This window comes from Neolamprologus brichardi, chromosome 22 (genome assembly GCF_056152115.1).
Source record: "Neolamprologus brichardi isolate AB-2024 chromosome 22, ASM5615211v1, whole genome shotgun sequence".
NCBI lineage: Eukaryota > Metazoa > Chordata > Actinopteri > Cichliformes > Cichlidae > Neolamprologus > Neolamprologus brichardi.
The window spans coordinates 11,424,498-11,451,580 of record NC_142124.1 but is presented as its reverse complement, the minus strand read 5'-3'; the positions used below and the strand labels follow the sequence as shown (position 1 = coordinate 11,451,580).

The 27,083-nt window shown below is 39.7% G+C and overlaps 1 protein-coding gene across 2 annotated transcripts in view; it reads right to left on the bottom strand.

Moving 5' to 3' along the window:
- The window catches only part of samd12 (sterile alpha motif domain containing 12), a 126,425-nt gene extending 99,883 nt beyond the window's left edge, over positions 1–26,542 (bottom strand). Inside the window, exon 1 of one of the 2 annotated variants that reach the window (XM_006794469.2) lies at positions 26,393–26,542. In XM_006794469.2, the coding sequence (XP_006794532.2) occupies positions 26,393–26,405 (13 nt within the window). In that variant the 5' untranslated portion in view covers positions 26,406–26,542. Of the gene's footprint in view, positions 1–25,618; positions 26,093–26,392 lie in introns of those variants that run through there. The other variant, XM_035909355.2, reaches the window with a different exon arrangement.
- Between the last annotated feature and the right edge of the window lie 541 nt (positions 26,543–27,083).

The following is a 27,083-nucleotide window of genomic DNA, read 5'->3' as shown; positions in this document are numbered from 1 at the left end:
AGCAACCCACCTGACTTCATGTCGACTCTGTTGTCACTGATGCCAGCTGTGCTAGATCATTTTGTTGCCATGCCACGAAATACAAATTACTCCAGACGGAAAGAAAAATTTTCTTTGAACTTCAGTGGACCATACTAAATGTTTTACATGTTACACTTGCCTAAGACTTTCAGTTTTTATGGAAAAATATTTCATTGTAAATTGGCGACATTCTCAGCATAACCCAAGACTGGTTGAGCACTACAGCAGGAGAGTTTATCTTTAGCCAGAAAAGCCTTTTTTTTTCTGTTTTTTTCCCCCTCAAAAATCCTGCACAGTCAATTGCCTTGATAAGAAAACAACTGGAAATCTGTGTAAAAACGTTTGTTATGACTGCCACAAATTGGCATTCAAGGACATGTCTCAGGCAGATGACTTAAAAAAGAAAACAGAAAAAGCAATTCCTGTGAATCAATTTGCATGCATGTAAGAGATGAATGATCATAGTCACATATTGGCAGAAGGCTTGTATTACTCTGGGTAAAACCGTATCGTACTACTCTGTCATTTCCTCCATTAAGGGCTTATTTTTAGTTGTGTTTTTCAGGAGGTGTCAGACTCGAACACTATTTTAGTCTCATCAGGCAGTGATGCAGGAGCAGAAGTGACAGCTAGCAGTGAGTTGTTGGGTGTCACTAAAATAGGCCATTTGTCATCATAAAACCTGGGCGCTTGTTCTAAAAACACCAGCGTCTCATTCATGTGGAATGGAAGTCAAAAACCCTTTTCATCACACCTGAAGTCTGCTTGGATAAAAGGTCGAAAAACATGTTTTTCGAAAGCCGCACATTCGGCTTTGCTTAAAGGTCTAAAAAGAGTAACAGAATGAACTTGAAAAAAGAAGAGGAAAAAAAAGCACAACCGTGCAATTTGTCTCATATAACTGCCTGCAATAAATACATATTTGAATGTCCTTGATATCTTGGATAGACACATAGGCTTTGGGGAGGGTATAAAAGGACGACAGCTATCTACTGGCCAAACAAAAATGCCAGTCTGCTTGTTGGCAGACAAGCACGGCCAGGAAAATTGCCAATTAGCGACTTATTTGAGACCACCGTCAGAGAGCAATTACAAGTCTGACACAGTTCAGACTGGACTGAAACAAAACAGCAACAATATCCGTGCTGCCATTCAACATACCAGTGGGGCCACCTACAGTAGATTTCATAGTTTTTATAGTTCCTCCTCATACTGCAACATGCTATACATCTGGGAAATAGAGTGTGAACACATTTAAAATAAGGGAGAGAGTGCACTACATTTGTTCAAATATCTGACCTAGAATCACACCCTCAGTGTGTGTGTGTATATATATATATATATTAGGGGTGCAACGATACTCGTATCGATATCGAACCGTTCGATACAGTGCTTTCGGTTCGGTACGCATATGTATCGAACGATACAACATTTTTAATTTATTTTATCAACTTTCCTTCTGACGATGCTGTCTGTGTTGAGCGCTCAGTGGATCTGCGCTCGACAGTGCAGCCTAGGCGGAGTAGTCGAACACAGATTCACTGAGCGCAGGGCAAGCTAGCTAGACAGAAGTTAAGCTCGTTGCAACATGGCAAATTGAACCTCCCCCACCCTCATTCAGATCTGGCGTTTGGAACTATTTTGGTTTTCATGTGACGTATGACCCTGAAGGTAAGCGTGTCATGGACAAAAGTAAAACAGTATGTTGGATGTGCCAGCAATGCTCAATTGGTGGGAACTAGTGTGTTAGCGCAGTTAGCTCGTTAATGTGTTGACGTCTTCCAGCCCCACTCATGAGGCGATCCGCGGTAGCTCGTTAACGGAGATTTGCCGTGTTGTGACCTTAACGTCATTTCAGATTAACGCTGACAGCACTAGTGGGAACACAACCAATATGACTGCACATTTACTCCGACATCATCCTAGTGCAAAGACAAGTGGAAGCAGACAAAAACAAGCACGCATGCTACAAACTTTACCCGAGTCATTTAGACAGCCGTTAGCACATGATTCTCCCTATGGGGACCTGATATGTTTAATATGCTGCTGAGAATATAGCCCAGAAGAAGCGTATAGTATAGCTTTTATTTTGGAAAGAGACATTTCTCCATAATAAACTCTCTTTTCCAAAGATGAGTGATTCCTCAATCAGATACAGGGCTCGCAAAATCGCTAGCCCAACGTCCTGGGGCTTTTTTCCAGTCGGGCTACCAAAATCTATCTCTGCCCTGCCCGTCGGCCTATCGTAGGAAGGAAAAATATATGTCAATGCTTTTGCATTCTTTCGGAAATGTAGCTGGGTAATTATGTCATTGGCATCGGCCACTGTCAATATGTGACATACTGAAATCGCGTTTGAATTTGCGCTTGTTTTTTGCTTTCACTTTGCAATCGCGTGAACTGTGTATAGAAAGCGACAGTACTGATTGGTGAGTAATGATAATTTGCGCACCAATTCCTCTGACATCGTCTTATCAATCGTTAGCTTACTATGCAAACATGACAAGTGAAATCTCCTGCAGCTTAAACATGTGAGAGGTTGATCGCGCAGAGAATCGCTGAGCGTTATGTGAGTGCGTGTGTAAAAGCAGCAGGATATATATTTTAGTTCTGCTGAGCCAAATAAGACAGGTCAGGGTGAAGAAGTGACAAAACGGAAAGGTTATGACAAATCAGACTATAAGGCAAAAAGAAAGTGCAGCTTTATGGTTTCATGGACAAAAGAATTTCTGTGGCTGCAATATGACGAGCTAAATAACCAGGGCTGCACATAAGTGGTCCGCAGGTGCGCATTCGCTGTCAAAATAAAAACCCGCACAAGATAAGAAGTTGCAATGCGTGTTTGCGTACATAAGATTTTCAGGAAGAGGACAGACATTTGTTTAGAACTCTTAAAGATGTCGAAGAAGCTCCTTTAAGCAATTACTGTGATGTTCCTCCACCTCCAAAGAAATGTCAGAAGGAGTCCGAACCACAAAAGAAGCACGTATTCTCGGAAAAGTGGTTGCAGGAGGTGAGCTGGCTTCAAACAAATGATGAACGCACAGAGATGTGGTGCAGAATATGCCGTGAAAATTTAATAAATGACAAATTAATAAAAAGGCATGAACATTTTTTTTGTATCGAAAAAATATCGAACCGTGACACCAAAGTATCGAACCGAACCGAACCGTGAATTTTGTTGTATCGTTGCACCCCTTATATATATATATATATATATATATATATATATATATATATATATATATATATATATATATATATATATATATATATATATATATATATATATATATATATATATATATATATATATATATATATATATATATATATATATCATGGCTAAAGCACTTCTGGGTGGATGCAAACTGCATTTCGTTGCCTTGTACTTGTGACATGTGCAATGACAATAAAGTCTATTCTATTCTATTCTATTCTATTTAGTCACAGAGCACTTGAGCTAATACAAAAGTTGCCTGAATGACTCAGATTTTGTTCAGATTACTGTTACGCTGTCCAAATGCCGGAATACAAAGACCACTTAGTGCTTTACTTGCTTTTAAAATATTACAATCTTTTTGAGGACCTATGAAGTCACAATAAGATTCTTATTAATAATTTAAGTAACTTATATTTGGCAGTATAGCTCTCTTTATGTGCAACAGAAGAAAAGCTAGAGCCAGACATGCAAAGAACAAAGCTGATACCACAGCTAACAACAGATCTAATATTTATTGAGCTGTGCACAGAATGGAAAGAAAAAACTGGGGCAGGGGCGGTTTGCAAAGCAGCTTACAGATGATTATGCTCAATACATTGAATGCATGATATAGCTGTTCTGATGAGCCTGATGATAATTTGTTGTAATGTTAAAATAAAGGGTGCCACGCTGGAGGCGTTACTTCTAAAAAGTGAATTTGTACGCAATATAAAAGTGTCCTATCATGATACTGATGATATCTATAATCTGCATTTATGTTGCTAGTGCACAAATCCAGACTGCTAGAAAGCTGTTACAGCTAAAGGTGGGAAAAAAAACCCAACTTGAGGCAAAACCACCAGTACAAAGAGGAGACATGGCGGCTGAAGTGAAACCAAAAAATAATCAAATGACTCAACCGAGAATCTCACTAGTTAGACTCTACATGACAGGAGGACCAAGTGGTGGGTGGAAATTAGTGATGCAGTTACACGGCTTTAATCAACTGCTTAAAAGGTCTGAGCCAAGATATAACATCTCAGGTGGAAGATATTAATCAATTCAAGTTCTATTATTTGATAGTAATGTGCAGGCTCTATAAGAGTTTCAAGGTTACATCACTTGACTTGTTAATATTATTGTTATTTTTGTTGTTATTATTATTTACTTAAATGTTTGACATTTGGAAAACACTGACTAAGCTGCTTTTGGGTTTGCATTTGATGTATTGCACTATAATGCTGCTGCACCTTGTGGTAATGGATTCACACTGTGAATTAGGTAGTCTGTCATCAGTGACACTAGTTCACTGGAAAAGAAGGAAAAGGAAAAAGGTTGCTCGTGTTGTTTGCACCAATAAGTAAATGCTCCTGCCTGCAAGCTGCAATGTCTGACTGAATGTTATTTAGTATTTGTTTTTCCTTATATCGACCGAAAAAGAATTATTGGAGATTTTCTTGAAATGTTGTGATATCATTTTGCTATACCAACCACCTGTAATTAAAATAATTAAAATCTTTAATTTGTGATTTAACCCCTACATTAGGAATCATTGGAGTGAGTTACCTATTCTAAAGCAAGATGAACCATGCCTTAAATAGCCTTAAAATAATACGCGTGCTGTGATACGTCACCGTTAACTACCTCTGCTACTTTTATGATTTCAATTTTGTTTAAGCAAAGCTTTTAATATATAACTATATATGAACTATTCCTCTCCCACATGCCTATTTTCTTACTTGTGTTTTTTGATACCTGTACTCAAAGTGTGAGGCAGTCTACTGATTGTTTAAGGATCACTCTACACTTGGTTAACACACTGACTGACTCTTTGTGTGACATCTTTAACCAGCTTTCTTCGTTTTCTAATAGGACAAAAGGCAAGTTGCTCTAAAATATGCCACATTAACTAACAAGGCTTACTTATATATGGATGGACTTCAAACGCTGATCAGGTGTAATATTATGACACCTGCCCAATATTCTGTTGGTCTCCTTTTCGGTGCCAAAACGACCCGGACCCACTGAGACACGGACTCCACTTGACCACTTGAAGCTGTGCTGTGGAATCTGGTACCAAATTGTCACCAACAGATCCTTTAAGTCTTGTAAGTTCCGAGGTGGGGCCTCCATGGCTCGTTGAATACATGGAGCGTATGAACCACGTGCATCGGTGAGCCTTGGCCACCCGTGACACAATCACTGGTTCGCCACTCTTTTTGACTTCGACCACCTTCGATAGATTCTCACCACTGCAGACTGGGAACACCGTACAAGAGCTGCAGTGTTGGAGATGCTCTGAAACAGCCATCCAAGGCACCACAGTTTAGTCCTTATTAAACTCACTCAAATCCTTACAATTGTCCATTTCTCTTACTTTAAACACATCAATATTGAGGACAAAACGTTCACTTGCTCCCTAATATATCCCACCCATTAACAGGTGGCATGATGAAGAGATAATCAATGTTATTCACCTGTCAGTGGTCATTATGTTATGCCTGATCGGTGTATTACTACTTTAAAGAAAAATGTCAAACATGACACAGCTATAGTCCTGCTGTTTGAGTCCTGATTAAAGAACAGAGCCCCGTGAAGCCCCATTTAAACCATACAAAGATCATACATGAGCGGGCCATGTACAAAGCCGAATTGAGATGCGTGGCACGATGCATTGCTCCCTCTCACTGCCTCTTTATTCTCTCCTCCCAGCTCACTCCTTCCCCTTCCCCTCCTCACCCTGACTAAATTCATGACTGGTGTGCAACCACTCTGGAGGAGAAATGAATTATACATCCTCTGCTAAGAGCATCTGAACAATGGTACAAGTAGACTAAATGGATGGACGGGTGAGAAGATGGTGAGAGGAGTTAGGCAAAGGGGGAGGACCACAGCAAACAGAGAAAGGACAGCCGCACTGGCCTGTCATCTTTTCTGTGGGAGAAGGGTGAGTGGATAGAGGGGCTAAAAGATAGATTTCCTTTTCTCTCTCTTTTTTTTTTTTTTTCTTTTTAAATAGCAACAGTTGCTATAAATAGCACCATTACATTCTTCCCTCTCTCCTCGCTGACATGCGCCGTGAAAGCTTTGCGAGGGAAGAGAGATAGATGAGGGAGGATATCCGCCTCCATTCTCCCACTCCGTTCTTTTTCTATCAATGGAACTCGGTGTAACGAGTTGGGAAATGAGGAGAGAAAATGAATGGAGCACACATACGTAGAATTGTTACTGAAAACCGCCATCGCTTCAAAGCCAAATGCATTTCTATTAGTAAGAATTAGATTAGTCTTACGTAACTCTGGTTCTCTTAATTACTGTACATGACTTTTAAACGAGCAGCCATTATCAATTGAATCTGAAAAGGACCAACCAGCAGGAATCTATTTGTATGCCTGCCATGAAAAACTGTAGGCACACTGAATATACTGACTGCTATAATAACAATTTTAAGGGTTTTGGACCTGACAAGTTCATGCCAACAAAAAATATATACAGTGATTCAGATCATCAAATAAAGATTAGACAGAGATAACCTGATAAGCACAAAATGCGCTGATTTCATGTTTTAAGGGAAAGAACATTCAAACTCTTCTGGCCCTATTTGAGAAAGTAATTGCTCACTAAACCTAATAACTGCTTGTGTACAGTTGGCAGCAAGAACTGCAATCGAGCGCTGGCAATGAGTCTTTCACATCACTGTGGAGCAACCTTGGCCCACTCTTCCTTGCAGAACTGTTTTAATTTAGCCACATCGGAGGGTTTATGAGCATGAACAGCCCATTTAAGGTCATGCCAAAGCATCCCAATCAGAGGTCTTTGACTTTGACTAGGCTGCTTTGAGCCATTCGAGTGGACTTGCTGGTGTGTTTTTGGATCTTTGTCCAAGCACTTGAGCTTCAGAGCACAAACTTATGGCTGAACAGTCTCCTTTAGGATTTTCTGGTGAAAGAAGAATTCATGGTTCCATTAAATTTGGCAAGTCATCCAGGCCCTGAAGCAGCAAAGCATCCCCAGACTATCACACTACCACCGCCATGTTTGACTGTTGATATGATGTTCTCTTTATGAAATGTTGTTGTAGTTTTACAACAGATCTAATGAGACTCAAAACCTTCAAAAAGCTAAACTTTTTCTCATCATTTCACAAAATGTTGTGGATATTCAAGATGTTTTTTGTCAAGTGTGACACAGGACTTTGTATCTTTTTGGTCACCAGTGGTTTTCTTATTGGAACTCTTCCATTTGGGCCCAGTCATTTTATTTTTGAGAATACTGAACAGTAACTTTGTGAGGCCTGCAGTTCTTTAGATGTTGCTCTGGGGACTTTTGTGACCTCCTGGATTAATCATCAGTGCAGTCTTGGAGTCATTATATTCCTGAGAAGGTTTAAAAATGGCTTAGAAATGTCTTTGCAATCACTTCCTCACTGATGTATGTCAATGATTTTGTTTCACTTCACACTTTTGAGATCGTTTACCCTGCTTCACTTTGTCAGACAGCTTCTATTTAAGTGATTTCTTGATTCATCAGGTCTGCCAGTAATCAGGCGAAGGCGTGGCTAGCATATGCATATGGAGTTTTGTATGCATTTTTTTCCCTTAACATTTATTTAGTCTAGAAGGCTTTTCGGGGCTGTTTGCAGAGAAGCCCAGTCATGTCATATTTGACCAGAGATAGTCAGGATCTTTGTATTCTCAGACTGTGCACTCCTGAAGAGACAGGCAGCTGTGTCTTATCTTTGCCAGAAACTGAAGTCCAACTTCAGTGACCGCACGGTAACCCCCTATCAGGCAGAAGTTCACAGACATCGAAAAACTGGAATTCATAATTGAAAGAATTGACAACTGCAACAGCTGCAGCTTTTGTTCCATTTTAAATTTGGATCTACTGTTTTCAGTGTAATAGCAAAAAAAAAAAAAAAAGTCAAACAGTCTTTTTAAGTTTAATAAATGTTTTACATCAATGTGGAGTCCTGTTCACATCCCCTCATACTTAAAAAAAAAAAGCATCTTGGTGACACTACTGATACGTTGGCCATGAATTGGCTCCTCTGCAGCACTATAGTGTTAAAGGTGCAACAAGCCAAATTTAGAACTACTCAATATTGCATCAGAGTACCAGTGAACACTGAGATTTGAAACACCTCTTGAAATTCTACAGTAGAGCGTCAGGGCTGCAGTCCATGACTTCAAAGTTAGGTGATGTAACAAGACAGTAACCCAGACCACACCAGTAAATCAACAAGGAGTCATTCAGAATTCCCAGCGCTTTCCTTAACATTACTGAGATCCCATGGTATGACCTAAATCAGGACATCCTACAAATATCAACGAGCTGAAACAGTAATGTCAGGTCCAAAAATAGCTTCTTATTTGAGTAAAGTCCCTGAGGCTGCTATAAAATGTCTAATAGAAGTTTTTGCTGCTAGAGCTGGTACAAAGAGTTACTAAATTCACATATTAACTTTCCCTTTTCAGCATTGTGAGTTATTACTGGGTGTATTCAATAAAGACGGAAATGACTAAAGTTAGTGTTTTGTTAGCTCAAATAATGTTCGAATAGTCTGCAACTATGAATAAGATGAAGATCAGAATATTTTTTTTACCTTCTTGAAAAAATATTTTGTGTGTATAAAAACAGTTAAAGTAAGCACAGTGTGGAAAACCAGTTTAAATAAAAAGCACTCAAGAAATTTATTGATGGTTGCAAATGTCACCAACTGCAGTTTAATAGAGAGTATTGGAGATCTCATGGAAGATTAGATATATCTAATGGGTAAGTTTGAATGTATTTATTAAGTGAATATTTAATATTTTACTGCATTGGACAGCTTTTGGGTAAGATTTTAATTGATTAGTGTGATGCTTAAGAAACCAAAAATATATCTCTGAAAATGGATCGGTATAAGGATTCGACTAAAAATGAGTGAAAAGGGACAACATCCAAAGAAAAAATGTGAAAGATAAAAGCCTGAATAACTATTGCTCTTTTGCAAAGTACTGTATGTAATATTACACCATTTCAGATTGTATTACAGCTACAGACAATGTCCCTATCTATTAAGCCACTTAACTCTGACCATTCAAATATAAAAAAGGGCACCGAACTCAAGGGACGTACCAGACAATTTAGCAAATAACCCATTTTGAATTATATCATCAGACACTTTGTTGCAAGAAGCCTAACGCAAAAACACAATTTGTTCACATTTCTTTAGATGAATCTATGAAAACTTCCAAAGATGGCAAAATATAACAAAAATAATGCAATGCACAACAACCGAGACTGTCCAAGCCGGGGCTCGAACCGGCAACCTTCCGATTATGTCCTTAACAAATGGGGAAAAGGGTACAGCGAAGACCAGACAGAACCTGAGAGATCATCGGTTCATCCACATACTGTTCACTGAAGCTCAAAAGAAGTGGAAGGTTGGGAAAGGAAATGGCGAGAAAAGACCGAGATATGCCAAATTACACAAGAACTGGACTGAAAATCTGGGACAACACATCTTATGGACTCATCAACCCAACTTAGAAATTTGTGGTGTAGACCATCATCGTCAGAGGTCAGGAGAGATGTACAATAATGACCCTCTACAGCCATCTGTAAAATATGCTGTTATGGTTTGGGGCTGGATTCCAGCCTGTGGTGTTGGGGATCTTTTCAAAACTGATAGAATAATGAACACAGAAAACTATTCAATTCAATTTGGTCTTACTTACAGTATAAAGCACCAAAACACAGCAACAGTCGCTTCAAGGCACTTTAAATTGTAAGGTAAAGACATTCCAGTGATACACAGAAACCCCAACAATCAGACGACCACTTATAATCAATCAGTGGTGTCAGTGGGAAGGAAAAACTCCCTTTTAACAAGGGGCCGTCATCTTCTGCAGCTGGTTGGGAGTGAGGGGAGAAAGACAAAAAGACACATGTCTAAATACTGACTTCCATTAGAAACATTATGCTGCATTTCCATTTATGTTCGCACCATTCAGTAAAACACTGTATTCCCATTGTCCTACCAATTTATAAAAAAACAAGCGGTAGCTTAAGACTTGAACAGGACTGTATGTTGCATATTTACCCACTTAAACAACTGTGTAAGTGGCATTTTTGTGCACTTAACATTCAGACTCTTCCAGGGGTTTGGGTATTTTATGTTCAGAATTAAATTGGAGATATTTAAATATAAATGCAGTCCCCAAGCCCACTGCATCAGCTGTACAACGTGGTGGTAGCCTGACATTTATGGTTTCTCTTCAGCAATAAAAGCTTTCAATAAATCTAATGACTGAATGACCAAGTGAATTCCTATAATTGAACACTTAACTGAGCTAACAGAGGGTGAGATGATTTAAATATGTACCGAGGCCGATGTGTTTCCCTATCTCCCCATAAAACTACACCCATGCAAGAAACCCAGTTGATAGAAAAAGCACATTTCCAAGAGGGGGAATGGAAGAAGCCAGACAGCAAATTTCTGCACTAACTTTAGAGCCAGTGTTTCACAGCACGAGCTGGTTCAAAGTGAAACCAGTAGTGGGTCCATAATCAAAAGTGATGTTTGCTCTGTGTGGGCGCTCAGGCTCATAGTGATCTCTTTCTCTTTGGCTGACTCCCAGGGTGTAGCAGAATGAAATGTTTGTGAATAGAATCAACTGTTATGACCCAGAAACAAAGCCTAGAGAAAGAGGCCAGGGCGAGCCAGATGACTGGAGACTGTACAAACTGCACTGCTGCTTTGAGACCTTGAGTTTGTTTTTTTTCCTGCTTCCAGAACTTTTAGTGAAACAAGTTAATATGTAATAAGCTAACAGGCATGTACACAGGACAGGAAGGACGTGGGTGCCTTCATTCCAGAGCAATTGCGCCAGCAGACACTCTAGGGGAATTTGAAGAGGTTTTCTGGCACCCAAACTGACAGGATGTAGAGAACATGGCATTTCAGTCAACTGCGCAGCTGGGACTCTTTTTATATGTTAACGGTAGCTTAGAGCTGAATCAGAAATCAGTCTCTGTCACATGGCTGGAAACATGCAAAACTCTACATCTAAAATAACTAAGGCATTTGGGAGTAAATGTGCGGATTTGCACATATTTTCCAGGCGCATCATCAGTTGCCCCCATCTGTTATCTCTCTCCTGTTAGCTCCCACAAGTTCATGTGTGCCCAGGCGAACACTGCATGCATTCAGAGTGATGTGCAGACGTTACACAACCCTGCATGTATACATGCAGACAAAGACGTACGCACAAGATGTGAAGACACCTTCCAAACACTGTGCGCGTTTGTAATTCTCGCCCAGTCTGCTCGGAGGAAGTGAGCAAACCTAGCAAATCTACTTGTGGTGTCCATCCTCTGCTTTCCAAATTAGAAAAGAAAATGTGAAAAGAGTGTGTGAACGTGTGAGAGGAGTGTGTCTGCTCAGTTGTCTGCCCCCGAGGACCTTGGAAAGAGCATCTCCATCAGTCAGGGACAGCAGACAGTTATATCCTTGTTACATGCTAACTAAAGTACTAATTAGAATGTATCTGAAAACTAGAAGGCGACAGGAAATGAACCTCATGGCCTCCAGTATCGGATGTTCTGGACAGGAGCCTGTAGGATAAGCTCGCTGCCCAGAGAGACAAAAGAAAGTTACATGTACGTGATCGCTTTACTTACTCTTTTGCAAAGCTCTTTAAGATTAAAAAGCATTTCAAAGGCTCGTCTATCAGAATTAAACAAGATCAAGATATTCTTTGAGTTTGACAACCATATGTACAATTTAAGCATTTTCTACTCAGTAACAAAATTTAATTGGCAGTGTTTAATAAGAGACTGCAGCAAGTTTTTTCAAAGTATTTAAAGTGCCTTACAGAAGAGGTGCTGCTGCTTTGAGTAGAAGGAGAACACATGGTTATGTAAACCATTTCCTCTGTGGTATTTGACTTCAAGCTGTGCATAGTTTAGGTTTTTATGCTTCTGAACAAACTGAAAAAGTAGGGCACCCATCCATGAGTTATTAATACACCTACTGTTAAAGCCTTCCCCGGCTACATTAACATTCATGAGCTGCCTCTGCAATCTGGGACTCAGGTGAGCTCAGGTAACAGTCACAGAACATGACGTTCAGTGGGTCAGCGCTGTTGTTGTCATCACCAGATTTGAAGTCAAACGTGCCCCTTTTCTGCACACTTGAAATCGAATCAGCTCACTTAAGTTTTTGTGGCAGAAGAAACAAAAAACTAGTGGAGTGGTCTACAATATTTGAGGAGTCCAAATATAAATGCTCGCTTTAATTTTTATTTCACGAAAAGACAAAAATGTGATGATAAAGTCAAAACTGTGCCCATGCCACAAACAACTACCCACTATCTCTATCGGAAGATCAGCTCTTTCTGCAAGCATCATGACAATATGCTTAACTCTGTTACACACAATAACGCACAACCCTGGACCCCGGTTGATGTTAATGCTGAGTGCATGCCGACCAACAACAAGTCGCCAGAGCCTGACCTTCAACAGGTAGCAAAATCAATGATCAGCAGTTAGGCCTGCAGCATCCAAAAGGATCGCTGTGCGCATGAGATTTTTCTGTAAAGTGCTGCGATGTGTTTTTGCCAACTTTTTGTCAGTTTGTTAATACTCCTGTGCCTTCATTAGAACAGAGATTTGTGCCAGTGTGTACACAGGTGGCCTAAGGCTCATATTGTTAAATCTCAAATATGCAACAGTGCATCAGAAGCAGAGTATTGCAAAAGTAATATGCCCCATGGTGCAATGAATTTTACATTTTACATACATACATGTTTGTTTTTCCCGTTTGTGAGCAGGTAGGTGCGCCAAGGATTAAGATCAGACTGACTGTGCATGGAAACACGAGCACGGAATGTTACATTTAGGTTCAGTGGCTTCAGTGATTCGGTTAAGCAGTAAAAAGTTATAATATGTAAGATTTCCACATTTATATGTCAGTGATTTTTTAAGTTAGCAACAGTGCTGTCCCCAAGAAGCTATCAGGTTTTGGGCTCCTTTGATCACAAAATACTGTTTATACATTTTTCCAGAGATGACTTGGGAGGGTTTCAGGAGGAGGGCCGGTTACAGGCTATGAAAAAGTTGGTAAATCCTGCAATAAAGTCATTAAATTGGACACAGTAACCAGAGTGGAGAATGAGCTTCCAAGCTTAAATTGTAGCTACATATGTCCACATTTTATAAAAGAATATCAGAATATTCTGATATGAAAAATTTAACATCCATGCAACAAAAAAAAAATTAAAAAGAAATTGGGGGATTTCCCTAATAGGAATCAACATTTCATTAGTAACCTAGTGGCTGTTTAATTAGACTGAAATGACACAATATGAACACATCTTAAACAATTAGAGCACAATAATTAAGGATTTTTAAGATTGATGCAGATATTTTCATCCGTACATCCATTTTCTCCCACATATCCAATTCAGGATTGTGGTGGCGCTGGAACTTATCCCAGGGTAAAAGGCGTGGTAGACCCTGGACAGGTTGCCATTCTGTCGGCGGGCTAACTTAGACACACACAAAATCCACACAGAAAGGCACCAGCCAGGTGGTGGATTCAAATTCTTCTTGCTGTGAGGCAACAGTGCTAACGACTGTTCCACGGTGCTGCTCCAGTACTGATTTTATTTTTTCCCTTTCAGACACACAAAACATTGGTTAGTAAGGAGTTATTTAAGAGTTCTTACTGGGGAAAATATGACAATGGAGTTCAAAAATGAACTTACAAGAAGTCATGAATTACTTGTTTACGCTCTGAACAGTAACACTAATTACAGTTGCAGAGTGCCCTCTGTTGGACAAACTATGTAATATCAACACTCCTAACATGTTGAAGGGTGTTTCTCATATCTATTCCTTATTTCTTAAATTTATCAGTCATTTTAATGCAAATATATCGAAAATATTGTCTTATTCTCTGGGGGAGCCCAGAGATCAATTAACAGACCTCAGTAAGCAGCGGTGAGGTCAACAACTACGCTACTTTGTGATTTCATTTCAATATGCTTTTTGTTATTTTTGTGATTAAGAGAGCCGCTTGCAGCTTAATTTATAAACTGTGCATTTAATACGTAGAAAGCAAAGAGAGAATCTCACTACTCTGAAATGATTAGATGGAATTTTAAACAGGATACTCAGATGACTAAGTCAGCCTTAAAAGAAGCTTTTTGGAATCATTGCCATTCATTTTGCTCATGCACACTCATAAGGCTGTGGTTATGTTCATATGTCAGCTGCTGAGACAATGAGGATTGACTGCATGACTAACTATCAAAGTGAAACCATGTAATGAGTTAGCCAGCCAGCTAGACTCTACGGGCTCTTAATTCACCCTGACATCCCATCAAAAGTTAACTGCATTCAAACTTCATAGACTGCCCTCTACAACCCCAGGGCTCCATCAGCCATGGCTGCTTGGGACTGTGTCAAGCAGGCGCAGATGTGCTCAGCTTTGAATATTTCTTAGGTGCAGAGTGTGAGGGAGGATAAAAAGAGAGAGAGAGAGAGAGAATGATGGATTGAGAGACGGTGGGGAAAAAAAAGAAGTTGGACGGAGACTTAAAGTAAAAATCCGAAAGACAGACACAATGAGTCAGTGAGACAGAGCTGGAAAGAAAAAGACAGACCGAACTGACCCACTTTTCAAATACATATGAGCTAAATATAACTGCTTTTCACTTTGGCTTGCTGTGATGCTGCTTTATGCCTGTATTCCAGGCATAAAGCTGTTAGCATGCTCAGCTTCAAAGGCAGACAGTAAAAGGGTGAAAAAAATAGAGTGTCTTAATTTAGAACTGAGTAACAACTATTAATATTTAATGAAACTCAAACTTCCTCCATTTTCCCAAAACAACAGAAACTATTACATATTAATATCAAAAGTTTTTGACTCAAATCTCATCAGTTACCAGGTACGGTATACAAGACGTGCTTTGAACCTTTCACTTGTTTTATTTGAAGAAGTTTGAAGCTGCTTTACCAATATAGCAATCCTAGTAACCGTATATGTTTATGTGTAATATATTTCAATATCAACTAGCTTTTACTGCCTTAAGATACACGTAGTGCTTACAATGCAGAGTCATAATTCGGTATCACAGTGTCACTTCAAAAAGCAGAATTCATATCGACTCAACTGTTTACATTCTTCTGCTTTAAGGAGCGACCGGCTGATTAAACAGCCATCGGGCATGATGTGACCAATGCAATTTCTCCATTAGTTCCAGTCATATTCGATCAAGCCATGGTTGGTCAACCAACATGGTAATGAAAGAAACCCAACACTACAGCTCCGTGTGGCCATATGTTAACTTGACAGAATGACTGTATGTAGGCCTCACGTGGCACTCACACAGTTTACTATGCAGATAATTTTTTTTTTGAACTTTTATTGCCAAAAATAACAAGGCAATTCACATCAACAACATGACCTGAGACCAAATCTGCTGCATATAATGGTGAGGGTTATTCAAAAACTTAATTTAAAAGAAAAAACATATATACACACATATACATATACATACATACATACATACCAATACCTAAGCACAGATGTAACAATGTTAAGGCTTGAGTGTCCTTTCAAGATATTTTATAATAAGTCTCCATTTTTTCTCAAAGGTTGGCACTTTCAGTTGTAGTTGAGCTGTTATCCATTCCATCGTATAGACATGTCTAGTTTTCAGAAGCCACTGGGCAACTGTGGGTGTTTCTGGTTTGAGCCAGTGAATTGTTATCATTTTTCTTGCAGTCACGAGGAGGAGATGCAGGAGAAAGTGCTGCTCATAGGAGAAACCATCAGGAAAGATATCCAACAAAAAGATCAGAGGATCCATTGGGAGGTTGACTGACAATATGTTTTGTATAATGTTCTTGACATCCATCCAGTACTGTTGTATGTAAACACAGTCCCAAAAAATATGCATCTGGTCCCCCACAGACCCACACCCTCTCCAACATTTATCACTGACACTACTTTTGGATAGAAAGGTTTTCAGTGGAGTTCTAAAAGAATCTTAATTTAACCTTCCAGTCAAATTCCTTCCACATTTGACTACCCACCCCTCTATGGCAGCCACTATGCAGATATTAAAGACAACCCAAGAAACAAAACTAGATAGAAGATTTAAATACTGGAAAGGCGCTTGAAGAGAAAAAGTCTGTCCTTCTGATTCTATGGTACAACACCACCTCTACCCACCTTTGCCAAACACCTGATGTTCATATCCACTTCCCTGGAGCCTATCCCAGCTGGGCACAACCTGGACAGGTCGCCAGTCTGTCGCAGGGCTAACACATAGACAGGAGACAACCAGCCACACTCACATTCACTCCTGCTTTCACATCCATGGGCAATTTAGAGTTTTCAATTAACCTACTAACCCCACCAACTGCATGTCTTTGGACTGTGGGAGGAAGCCGTAGTACCCGGGGAGAACCCACGCAAACACGGGGAAAACATGCAAACTCCACACAGAGAGACCCCGGCCTGGTGGTGGAATTGAACTCAGGACTTTCTTGCTATGAGGCAACAGTCCTAACCACTGGATTTTAGTCCTTTAATTGATAATTATAGGATATTATATCTAACCTATAAAAAAAAAAAACAATTTGAATTTCCCACTGAAAGGCACATCTAAAAGTGCTCCCCTGATGTTTTCAGCAGTGGAGTCTCTCTGAGCTCATTGTACCCCAGCACACTGCTGTTCTTCAACGGCCTGATTAAATTAGTAGTGTTCTAATTAGCTCCGTTGCCACCCCACTGCAAAACACTTCAACTGAATTACAATTAACATTTTGTCCATTTTTGGCCTTCACTGTGGAGTACTGCTGTAAGTGGAGGATGCGTTTCTGTTACCATCTGCCTTTGCTCATATTGCTTAACAGAGTACTTCTGAAAGTACAAGAAAAGTTGCATTTTAAAAATTTAATTTTACAGTTATCCATCTTGTTATGGGCCATATTCACACACACACACTAACTGAACCAAAGCTCCTGTTTATTCCACCTTAAGAGAACTTTAAAGAATCAGCTTCACAGCACTAAAAACGCCACATAACGATTGTCTTCACCTGACAATGACTCTCCATCTGTGCCCACTATATCATCAGTGATACCCAAACTCTCAGATCAGCAGCTTCAATCAGTCAGCAGAATGGAGCGCAGATGACTTCATGGTCACCAGGGACTGAAGCTGACACAAAGCCAAGTTTTTGCACTTGACACACCGTGGTGCCAAATATTCACAAAAAGCAGAAAGGGCATCCTTTTGGAAAGAGACGAGAAGTGCACAAAGGGCCGGGAGTGCTTTGCAAGGATGAAATAAGCAAAGAATGACTGGAACATTCAGCAAAATTTGTCTCCTCCCCTGGGCTTAATTTCCCTGATGGTCACACTTCATAAAGGTCGATAAAGTTACTGTATACAGTAAATTTTTTTCTACCCTGTTTTGCGGTACGGACAAGAACCCATGCAATCAGCCAGGTATTTTTACAATGCATTTCAAAGAAGACCTTCACAGAGGTTAGACAGAAGCTATCTGCATAAAACAACAGTATTGTCTTCATTAATTTGCATATTCATCACTTCTAAATGTGGAAAATTTACACTTTTTCTCCCTTTCATCGCTATAATTCTGAGAACAGAATTAGCATATGGCTCATGATTCAAGTTGATTGAGCTGTACCATGAAGCATCCCGAGGCTACAGATGACACTGTAAACACAATGAGGGGAAAGTATTAAAGCAGGTTTGATAGGAATAGAGATATGAATAGAACAAAAACTACAATTTGTAATGGTGCTTTTAAATTAGAGAGTTGGTTAATGGTTACATCATTTTTTTTATTGTTAAATTATTTTTTTTTATGTATTTATTACGTGCAATTAGGATAATTTGTTTTGGATCTATGGTACTGATGTACCCTTTAAACTTCTAAAGCAAATCAAGTTGTTCCTGCAACAAGAAACAATTTTAACACACATCCTCATTTTCCTCATAAGATGGAGGCTTAATATCTTAACTAATATAGTATTTCTACCAAGTGACAATAGGCTTATTTGTTATTAATATACTTAACTGAAAGATGCCAATTGTACCTTTTGATGTAAAGTGAGCCAAACAATACCTAGTTAATGTCAAACTCATGCTATGAAAGTCACCAGAATCAATATTTTCAATTTATATACTGTAGGCACAGTATGCTGCTCATGTACAAATGCTGCAGTTCTTCCAGAACTACCAGGGGCATCATATGCCTCCAAGTGTCTTAGTCTGCTGAAGAAAAGAAGAGGAAAAAGAGGACACCCAGAAGCAGCTAGCGCAGCTGCTCTGACTATATGATAAGAATAGCATAGTTGGGTATGGTACTTTGCACTTCAGGTGGATAGCCAAGGGGTGATGCTCTCTGGCTTATTTTAGACCAAGCGAGAGAATACTTCCAATTTAGCAAAGCACCTAAAAGATCAGCATACAAAACTTAATAAAGAATTCAAGGTGAATGAGTTTCAATTTAACATCAATTCAAAGTATTATCCTTCTTATGTTACCATTTTTTAGACAGATGGTCTTGTATTGTGAAATTCCTTATGTCCCTGTAGGCCAAATTGTTTGCAATGGTTTACATGAATTAGCGTTAATATTGGATATACAAAACCAACATTTGGGTACATGGAATATTCACTTTGTAGGAATAGAAAATTGTGTCATTTTGCTGGTACTGGTACCAACTACTACATCCCATGGTATCACAGCATCCCTAGCTCACACGTTAGTGTCACTTTGGTTTGGTTTGTTGTGCACCTCTTGATTTTGTAACATGGCCAGGTGGAAGACATGAGTGTGTCTATACTCAGTACAGGAGCTCAAAGATTCCCAGAGGACTGAGAGCAAGATGCTGCAATAGTCTTTAAACATGAGAAAAAAAACTCTACAAGCACACCCAGTCACACCCATGCAACAATAGTAAGCCAAACTTTAGTCCACTTTCCCTACTAAATCAGTCTTTTCTTTAGGTTGAATATGTCTACATATCTTGATTTGGCACACATTTTTACACCAGATACCCTTTACGAAATATCCCTCTGCATTTATGTCTCCCCCTGGTCTCAAACAAGTGGCTTTTAGATGTTAGCTGAATTTATCAACCACTACACTGCGGAGGTACTACCAAGAAATCAAAATAAGAAAAGGCATTAAGAAAACATACCATATTTTATTAGTTTAACATTAAAGTCATTGCCTTTTTTTCTGTGTTTTTCTAATTGGTCCTTTTACTTGTACAGAACACGTTCTAGTAAAACTGAGGGAATATAAACTAGTGCTGCGGAAAAAGAAAGTGTCCAGACCAGACACACTTGGCCTTTCCTTCTCCTGGATTTCTTTCTCTCAAGCTGACAGTCAGAGACAGCAAATGCAAGCTGAGCCAGCTAAAGCACTCAGACCAGGGACAGGTCCAATAGAATTGTAATGAATAACCCATTGACATTTGTTAGACAGACTCTTTCAGGTACTTGCCCTTTACATCAATCCATGGAAGTAGTGAAAATCTCTGCAAGTCTGTTAATGAGAAAGTCTCCTTTGTGCACGTTGCTTGAGGGCATGTTTGTGCCTACCAATACTTTAATTTTTTATTTTTAATTTTGCTTATCTCATATGCTAAACTCCAGGCAGCAGCACTTTAGTATGGTACATCAAACATGGCTGTAGGCCTACCTAAAGGAGGATGATTGCACAACACTGCTCTCCCTCGACATTTGCTGCATCTTCTGTCATCTTAATCCTATTCCTGCTGAGTAAGGTTTGAAAGATCCTCGTCCGACGTAGTAGCTCCTTATTAAATTGACTAAGATGTAATCCCGTTCCACTGACTCAAATAAACATGTTTATTCTCCTAATTCTATTCCTGGGCTAGATCCGGGGGAAGGATTTGAAATGAGTTTTCTGAATGGGTGCACAGACAGGCAGAGCAGGGCAGGGCAGATCAAGGAGGCTGGATGCATAGAGGCAAATAGAAAGAAGGGAAATGAACAACCTCAGCCACAGGGGTAAACACTACTGCAACTAGACTTAGGGTCCAGCTCTTGCCGCTTTCTATATGTGTGTACGTGCACACGTCCACATAATTCATGGTCCTGACACATGTTAGCCTTTTAGTAGCCTGCCTGGTTAAATTATAATGATGTTAGCACTGGAAAAATGTAGAGCCTCTGTCATGCTGATAATAACAATGAATGCTGGTGGCTGAATGATTATGACGTTTACTATGTGGTGTTCTCACCCTGATTGTGCTACCGGATTGCTACCAGATATAATCAAATTCTGTAGGAGACACTGCTATGCTGTCCTATAAAAATTAAAATCTACCCAAGATTATCTTAAAACTGAGTTATCTTATAAAACAGTTTCAGCATGGGCAAGTTGCAAGTGAGGGAATAAAACATCACCTAGCAGGTCTGAAGGGTTAATCAGATACACTGGAAAGTTATCACAGCTACACTGACTCGCTGCTCTGAACAGATGCTTGCAAACAACAGATTTTAAAAAATGCTGTAACATAAATAAAACAAGCTAATCTGCTTGAGCTTATTCGATTTAGTTGTGTTAGGGTCTGTGGAAAATGTTAAGCAAGATTTAATTTGCTTAACAACCCTGTTATTGTTTTGGTTTGCAAGAGTCCTCCTGCATTGGCGACCGCCTGTGCCAACACTTTCAGTTTGACACTATTCTATTTTTGGTCCCAACATGGCCTTAAGGCACCAATGTCTTCTATCAGAACTGCTGTTCAGAAGTGCTCACACCTTTCTGATGTGGGTGCGTGTGACCATTTCTGTAAAGTTCCCAAACCAACAGTCCAACATTAACACCCACGCATCTAATCCCTCGTGCTTCATACCCAAAGTGAGCCAGCATTTGAACTTCTCTCTCCGTGTCTCTTCTTTCATTTGAAACATAATTTCTGTCACATAAATAAATGAGTCAGACACTAATACACTATTATACTCATATTTTAACAGTACTGCGTCCCTACCCTCCATACGATGGTTAGCTCCACACTCAGTCATTGTACCAGTACATTTATGATACAACCTTTAGTCAGCAGAACGCTAAAATAAATTTCCCCCATTAAGTCATGACTTTGTTTACATAAGCTGTTATGAAGCAAGGTCACTTGATGTCTCCATCTGTGCTAAGGACCCCAGGGAAAATTATCCCTACGTCACTAAGGATCCTGTGTCAAGTGTCTGGAGTAACCTCAGTGCCTATCAAATTAACTACGTGTCAGAATAGACATCCCAGAGATGCACTGATCAATCAGCCAGGTACCAGAATCTGACAATTTCCAGCAGTCTTGGCTTTGACCAGTGACCGGTCAGTTAGCCTCATGTATGTCAGATGAGATGGTTGGTTTCATGCAATAGCAAGCAAATAGTCATGCACATACTTACTGCTATGCTATAAGCAGCATGCATGACGGCCAGTACTCAGTCTGAGTATAGAATACACAAAGTTTGCCAAAGTAAACCAAGGGGGAACCCTAAGTATGAAAATCTTCCTAAAAACAAACCTAAGCTGAACATGTTCAGTTTGAAGAAGCTAACAAAGCCAAAGTGGCTAAAGCTAAAGCTATTCAGACGCAAAGCTAGCCACAAGCTAGCAGCCTCAATATGAGCGAAGATCAAAGCGAAAAAGAGAAACGGGTCAATGTTTTGTTACCTAGTGAAGTTATACTGCAAAATGGAGTAAGTACCTGTGATTAGTTTTGTTATAGGACTGCTGCATGTGCTTATTTTCTTAAGGTAAAATATATCAGCAGGTAAGGTTCATCTTCAGTTAATTACAGTATATGTAGCTCTTTCCAGTAGCTCAGCGCTTTATATTTAGTTGCTTCACCGAGAGAAGATCCTAAAACTTTGCTAAAAACATTTTGCATTGAGGAAATGTTGACTTTTGCTTGCATTCTGTTTTGTCAGTTAAAGGTCTATGAAAGAAAAATATGAATTGTTAAAAAGTTAAAACATCATCAGAAGATCACTCAGAAAAAAATTACTAGAAATTGGAATGGGACAAGAAAATTGCAATCAGTACACATGTACATCAATCTCAATCTCCAAGTTGTTCTGAGCAATCAACACACCCTCACTTACTCAGAATCTAATATGTGTCAAAGAGGGTATCAGAAACATGCTTGTGATGGTCAAATATATGACCATCTTCTTTCTCAGATTTCACTTTTTTCATCTAGACTAGACTTTTTTCTAGAATTTTTTATGCTAACAAAAAAAAGCAGTGCTTGTACAAGAAAACAGTGGCTCCTAAACAGATCATTTAAAAGGAGCTATAATCAAATTTCACACCATTTAAAGACCCTAATTAAACCTTCCTCTCGAGTGTAAACTAAACTATTTGCCGGCTTGTCATTAAAGAGCATTGTAAACATTTGTGCTTCCTTTGTTATTTTGTGTAAACTGAATCGGCTAAGCACAGCTAATCAAAAGTGCCTTTCAAAGTAAAGCTCAGTGGGGTCCTGGGGTGGCAGTCTCGAAAGCCCTCATTTCCCAAAGAGCTCTTTTGTCCTCTCATAGCTTATAAATTATTAAATATCTGACCTATATTCTCTGTCTTGGAAGGGTTGGTGGAGAACTTGAACAGAACACAGTGACACAGCAGAGTTGTTGTGATGTTTTTTTGTTTTTTCATCACATCTCAAATTAAAAGTGATGATGCTGCCGCAAGCTTTGTCCCACCCGCGGGGACAGTTTAGCAATAACTGCAGAGAAAACAATGGTTTTAATTAGATCTGATCTAAAAAAAAGAGAGGCATTTTTAGCCAACTGTGGCAAATTTAGAAGTAGAGATCAGTGAGCATAAGAAACCAAAACAGGAAGGAGAAATAACAAAAGCAGGACATATAATTTAATATACCTGCACTGTATGCAAACCTTACTTTTATTTTCTGTTTGATTGTTTAATACAGCGGTCCCCAACCCACGGTCCGTAAGTCGTTTGGTACTGGTACTGGTTTTGTTTTGTTGCATTTATCTGTGACACCTTAAAAGCAGGTCCGTGAAAATATTGTCAGACATAACAGACAAAAAAGGTTGGGGACCGCTGATTTAATATATAAAATGCTCAAATAGAACCCTGACCAATATAACTTTTCTGTTTAAAAAAAAAAACCAAAAACACAAAAAACACAAAAAATCATGGAAAATCTCTTGTATTAAAAAAAAAAAAAGACAAATAGTCACTGATTAATTTTGCAACAATAAACTATTTCATTTGACAAGTAATTTGACTATAGAGAGCTTGGACTCAAAAAGGTTTTGTTCCCTTTGCTTAGCAAATATAACACAACAACAAATAAAAATATACTATGTCATAAAAACATCTACAAAGTCTTACTTAATTAAAAGTTTAGAATCACGAGGAGAAAACTGAGCTAAAAGCATCAAAATGAAAACTACTCAACTGCAAAAATACATCCTTGTGAGTGTTATTAAAAACAGGAAGTGGCGCTCGTTTATGTGTCCTTACAGATTAAACATTTAATCGTTAGTTATTATTCATCCCTGGCTCTGTTCCACAGCATGTTTTTTGTCCCGTCTCCCTCCCCCTCACTCCATGGAGGTTTCTTCCTGTTAAAAGGGAGTTTTTCCTCCCCCCTGTCGCCAAAAGCTTGCTCATGTGATTGTTGAGTGTACCTCTCTCTTAATGTAGAAGCGAGTATTGTTGTGATTTGGTGCGATATAAATGACACTGAACTGAATTCAATTATAACTATAGAGTTGAACTCTGTGCCTCTGTGGTTACTCACATAAATATGTGGGATGATTAATCAGGTAATCTAAGCAAATCTGCAGTCATGTTTTGATGTTGGACTGAATCTTTGCTTTACTGTCAGGTGCTGAACTATTTTACTTCTTTGGGCCTTGAAATAAAGTGTGAATTTAATTTTAGGATCATGCAATACTAGATAACTGAAACATTACAAGACACTCTAACCAAACCACGAAGCTATAGCCCACTCAGGCATCACAAACCCAAAGCCTCCTAAGTTCAATGTAAGATCCTTTTTCTATGTCTTTTATAATGTGAAAAATACATCTGTCAGATGAAAGTAAATATTTCCCTCTTAAATTTAAGGAAAAACTGAATCAGTAAGAGAATACCATATTACTTTCTTCTACTCTGAGTCTCAGTATTTCTGTAGCATCAGTACATTTTACCTTCAGCATAAGGCTCCGCAGGATGTTTCTGACAGGTTTGGAAAAGTTTGTGCGAGCTTGGTTTGTGTGTGCGTGTCATTTTCTTTCAGATTGTGGCTGTTGCAGCTTCAGTGAATAGGGACGTGACTCATAATTCATCTCTGTGAGTGACACAAGTAAATGAATCATGTTCGAATGCAAAGAGTTATCCCATAGCTGCATGAACTGCTCAAGCTTTAAGTGGTGACATTTTGTTAGACTATCTCCTATAGAGGTGCCAATCCTGTAAGATTATTTTGGAAGCATTAAATCATTTGATGGGAAAAATGAAGTGATGTCATGACTTTTAGCTGTGGTGTGGCTGAGGACGTGATGCTATTGCTACTTGAAGAAATGGATGAAACTGGACAACAGACAAACTACGCAGCTTTGGAACAAAGAGTGCATCTGCAGACAGCCTTGCTCTTACAGCTTTGAATGATGAATCTCAAGAGGTGCATGAATGAAACTATACAGGGGAATATTCTGGAAGGTTGTATCTAAGATGCTTTGAAACAGATGACGTCTCTATACCTGTTGTTCAGCTATTTGCCCTATTAAGATGCAATATCATCGGAGCAGTAAAGACACAACTCGTGGCTGCAACATATTTCTTGATTGGGGGCCAAACACCAGCGACAGAGCTTGAGAAGGTTTAAAGCGGCCTTGAACCTTACAATAGGTTTAACCAATGAGGGGAGAAGTACGATCAACGGCTCTAGAGGCAAGCACAAATGCTTCACTAAACTCTTAAACAGGACCTTAACATTAGAGAAAATGAAGGGAACAGCAGTCAGACAGCATTTATCTAATCTCGCTGTTTAATCTGTGCTATCAATGCCACTACACATACATCCTGGACAAAACAAAAAACCCCGTATCCTCACTAAGATAAGTTAAACCAAAGAAAACAGGAGAGACGGGTTCAGGTCAGACAGTACACAGACATGGCTGTGCACACAAACGTCCCACATAAAAAACCTGATCTTGGCTATGCAAGCGCTTCGAAATGTCATACCAAACATACCTGCGTGGGGAAATACACAAACAAAGGACTGGAGAAGCCCTCTCAAGCGAGAGAGCTGGTTGCACTCAATGCGTGGAAAGCATGCCTCTGACATACCTCTCATTGGATTCTGGATCCACAGGATGCCTCCGATAAGGTGAGGAGACTGGCCGAGCATTGTGACTCACTGACTGCCACTTCCCTCACCTCAAACGTCCGGAGCGAGCACCTTAACTAACTGTGTATTGACACACACGGGGAGAGGCAGGTGACCACCCCTGTCCACATGCCACACCACCTGCTGACAGGCGAGCAGCCTCTAAGAGACTGTTCTTGTGGAACAGGTTGAGCGCTCACACGGCGCGCTGTTGCATCACGAAAAAGACCCGTGAATAAATCCTAGCAGAGATGGGTTTATCTTAATGTTCTCTCATAAAAGTGATTCAGGATCCCCCAGAGAAAATGCCGAGGCGACCGTGTCAAAGGACTTCGGCGATCCTCGGTCGCAGACCTGTTAACCGGGGCTCCAATCGCAGAGCAACGTCGAGGCGCGCAGGCAGCCACAATGTAAATACAGAAAGAGGCTGCGCGTTAACACGAGGCTTTATGGTGTGTGATCATGGATCAGCACTCTGAATACCAGCCGTACATTGATTCTATTGTACAGCGTAATAATAGGCTCGGAGAAGATGACCAAAACGGCGCATCTAACGCTGACAGAGCAGAGGCTACAACATCACCCAATCACAGCCTTTCACAGCTGACCTGACTGTGTCTTGGCTGAATCGTGTAAATCCTTTCATATGATAACTATATTATTGTATGCAATATTAGAAAGGACACAAAAAGCCTGACACACCGGTGTGGACAGCACATTGTGAGGCGCCTTACCTTCCACGGCCATGGTGCTACTCCACAGATTTGGGCATCACTCGCAAAGGGGAGCAGACGAAATGTAAAAGTCAACGCTCGCTCATTGTACCTTGTTTGGTGTGTTATCACCACTTTGCTGCGGGCAAGCCGGAGCGCACAGCTGCTGCCGCGCCTTAAAGGATTCTGGGAAGTGTAGGCTCAGCGCTTACTGGAAGGAAGAGGAAGTTTCCTGGGTTTTGCAGAGAAAGCAGTTTTAGCCGTAGCTGGAAATGTCTGTGTACGCAGCACATTTCAACGCAATTAAATCAAAGTCTGCAGGACAGAACACACACACACACACACACACGTAAAAAAAAAAAAAAAAAAAAAGAATAAAAAAATAGCTTAAATATTATGTGAGAGAAAGCACGCCCATTGGATCTAGATTTTAAGCTTGGTACAATTACACAATGGAAGCCAGGAGCTGACATATAAGATAAATCCTGTTGTCTACGCAGGAGAAATAATTTGCTTCCTCCTTTTAACTAATCAGGTCTTCGGCCAGTAGTTCATGAGCCAAATGTTTGAACACAATCTCACCACTTTGTTACTGTAGCAGCTAGAGAACAATCAAGAGTTAATATCACTGATAATTATATTGTAGCTCTTTGTCTGTCTTACTGGATCCTGATAGAACAGTGGAGCTTTCACACACTGGGGCCTGATGACT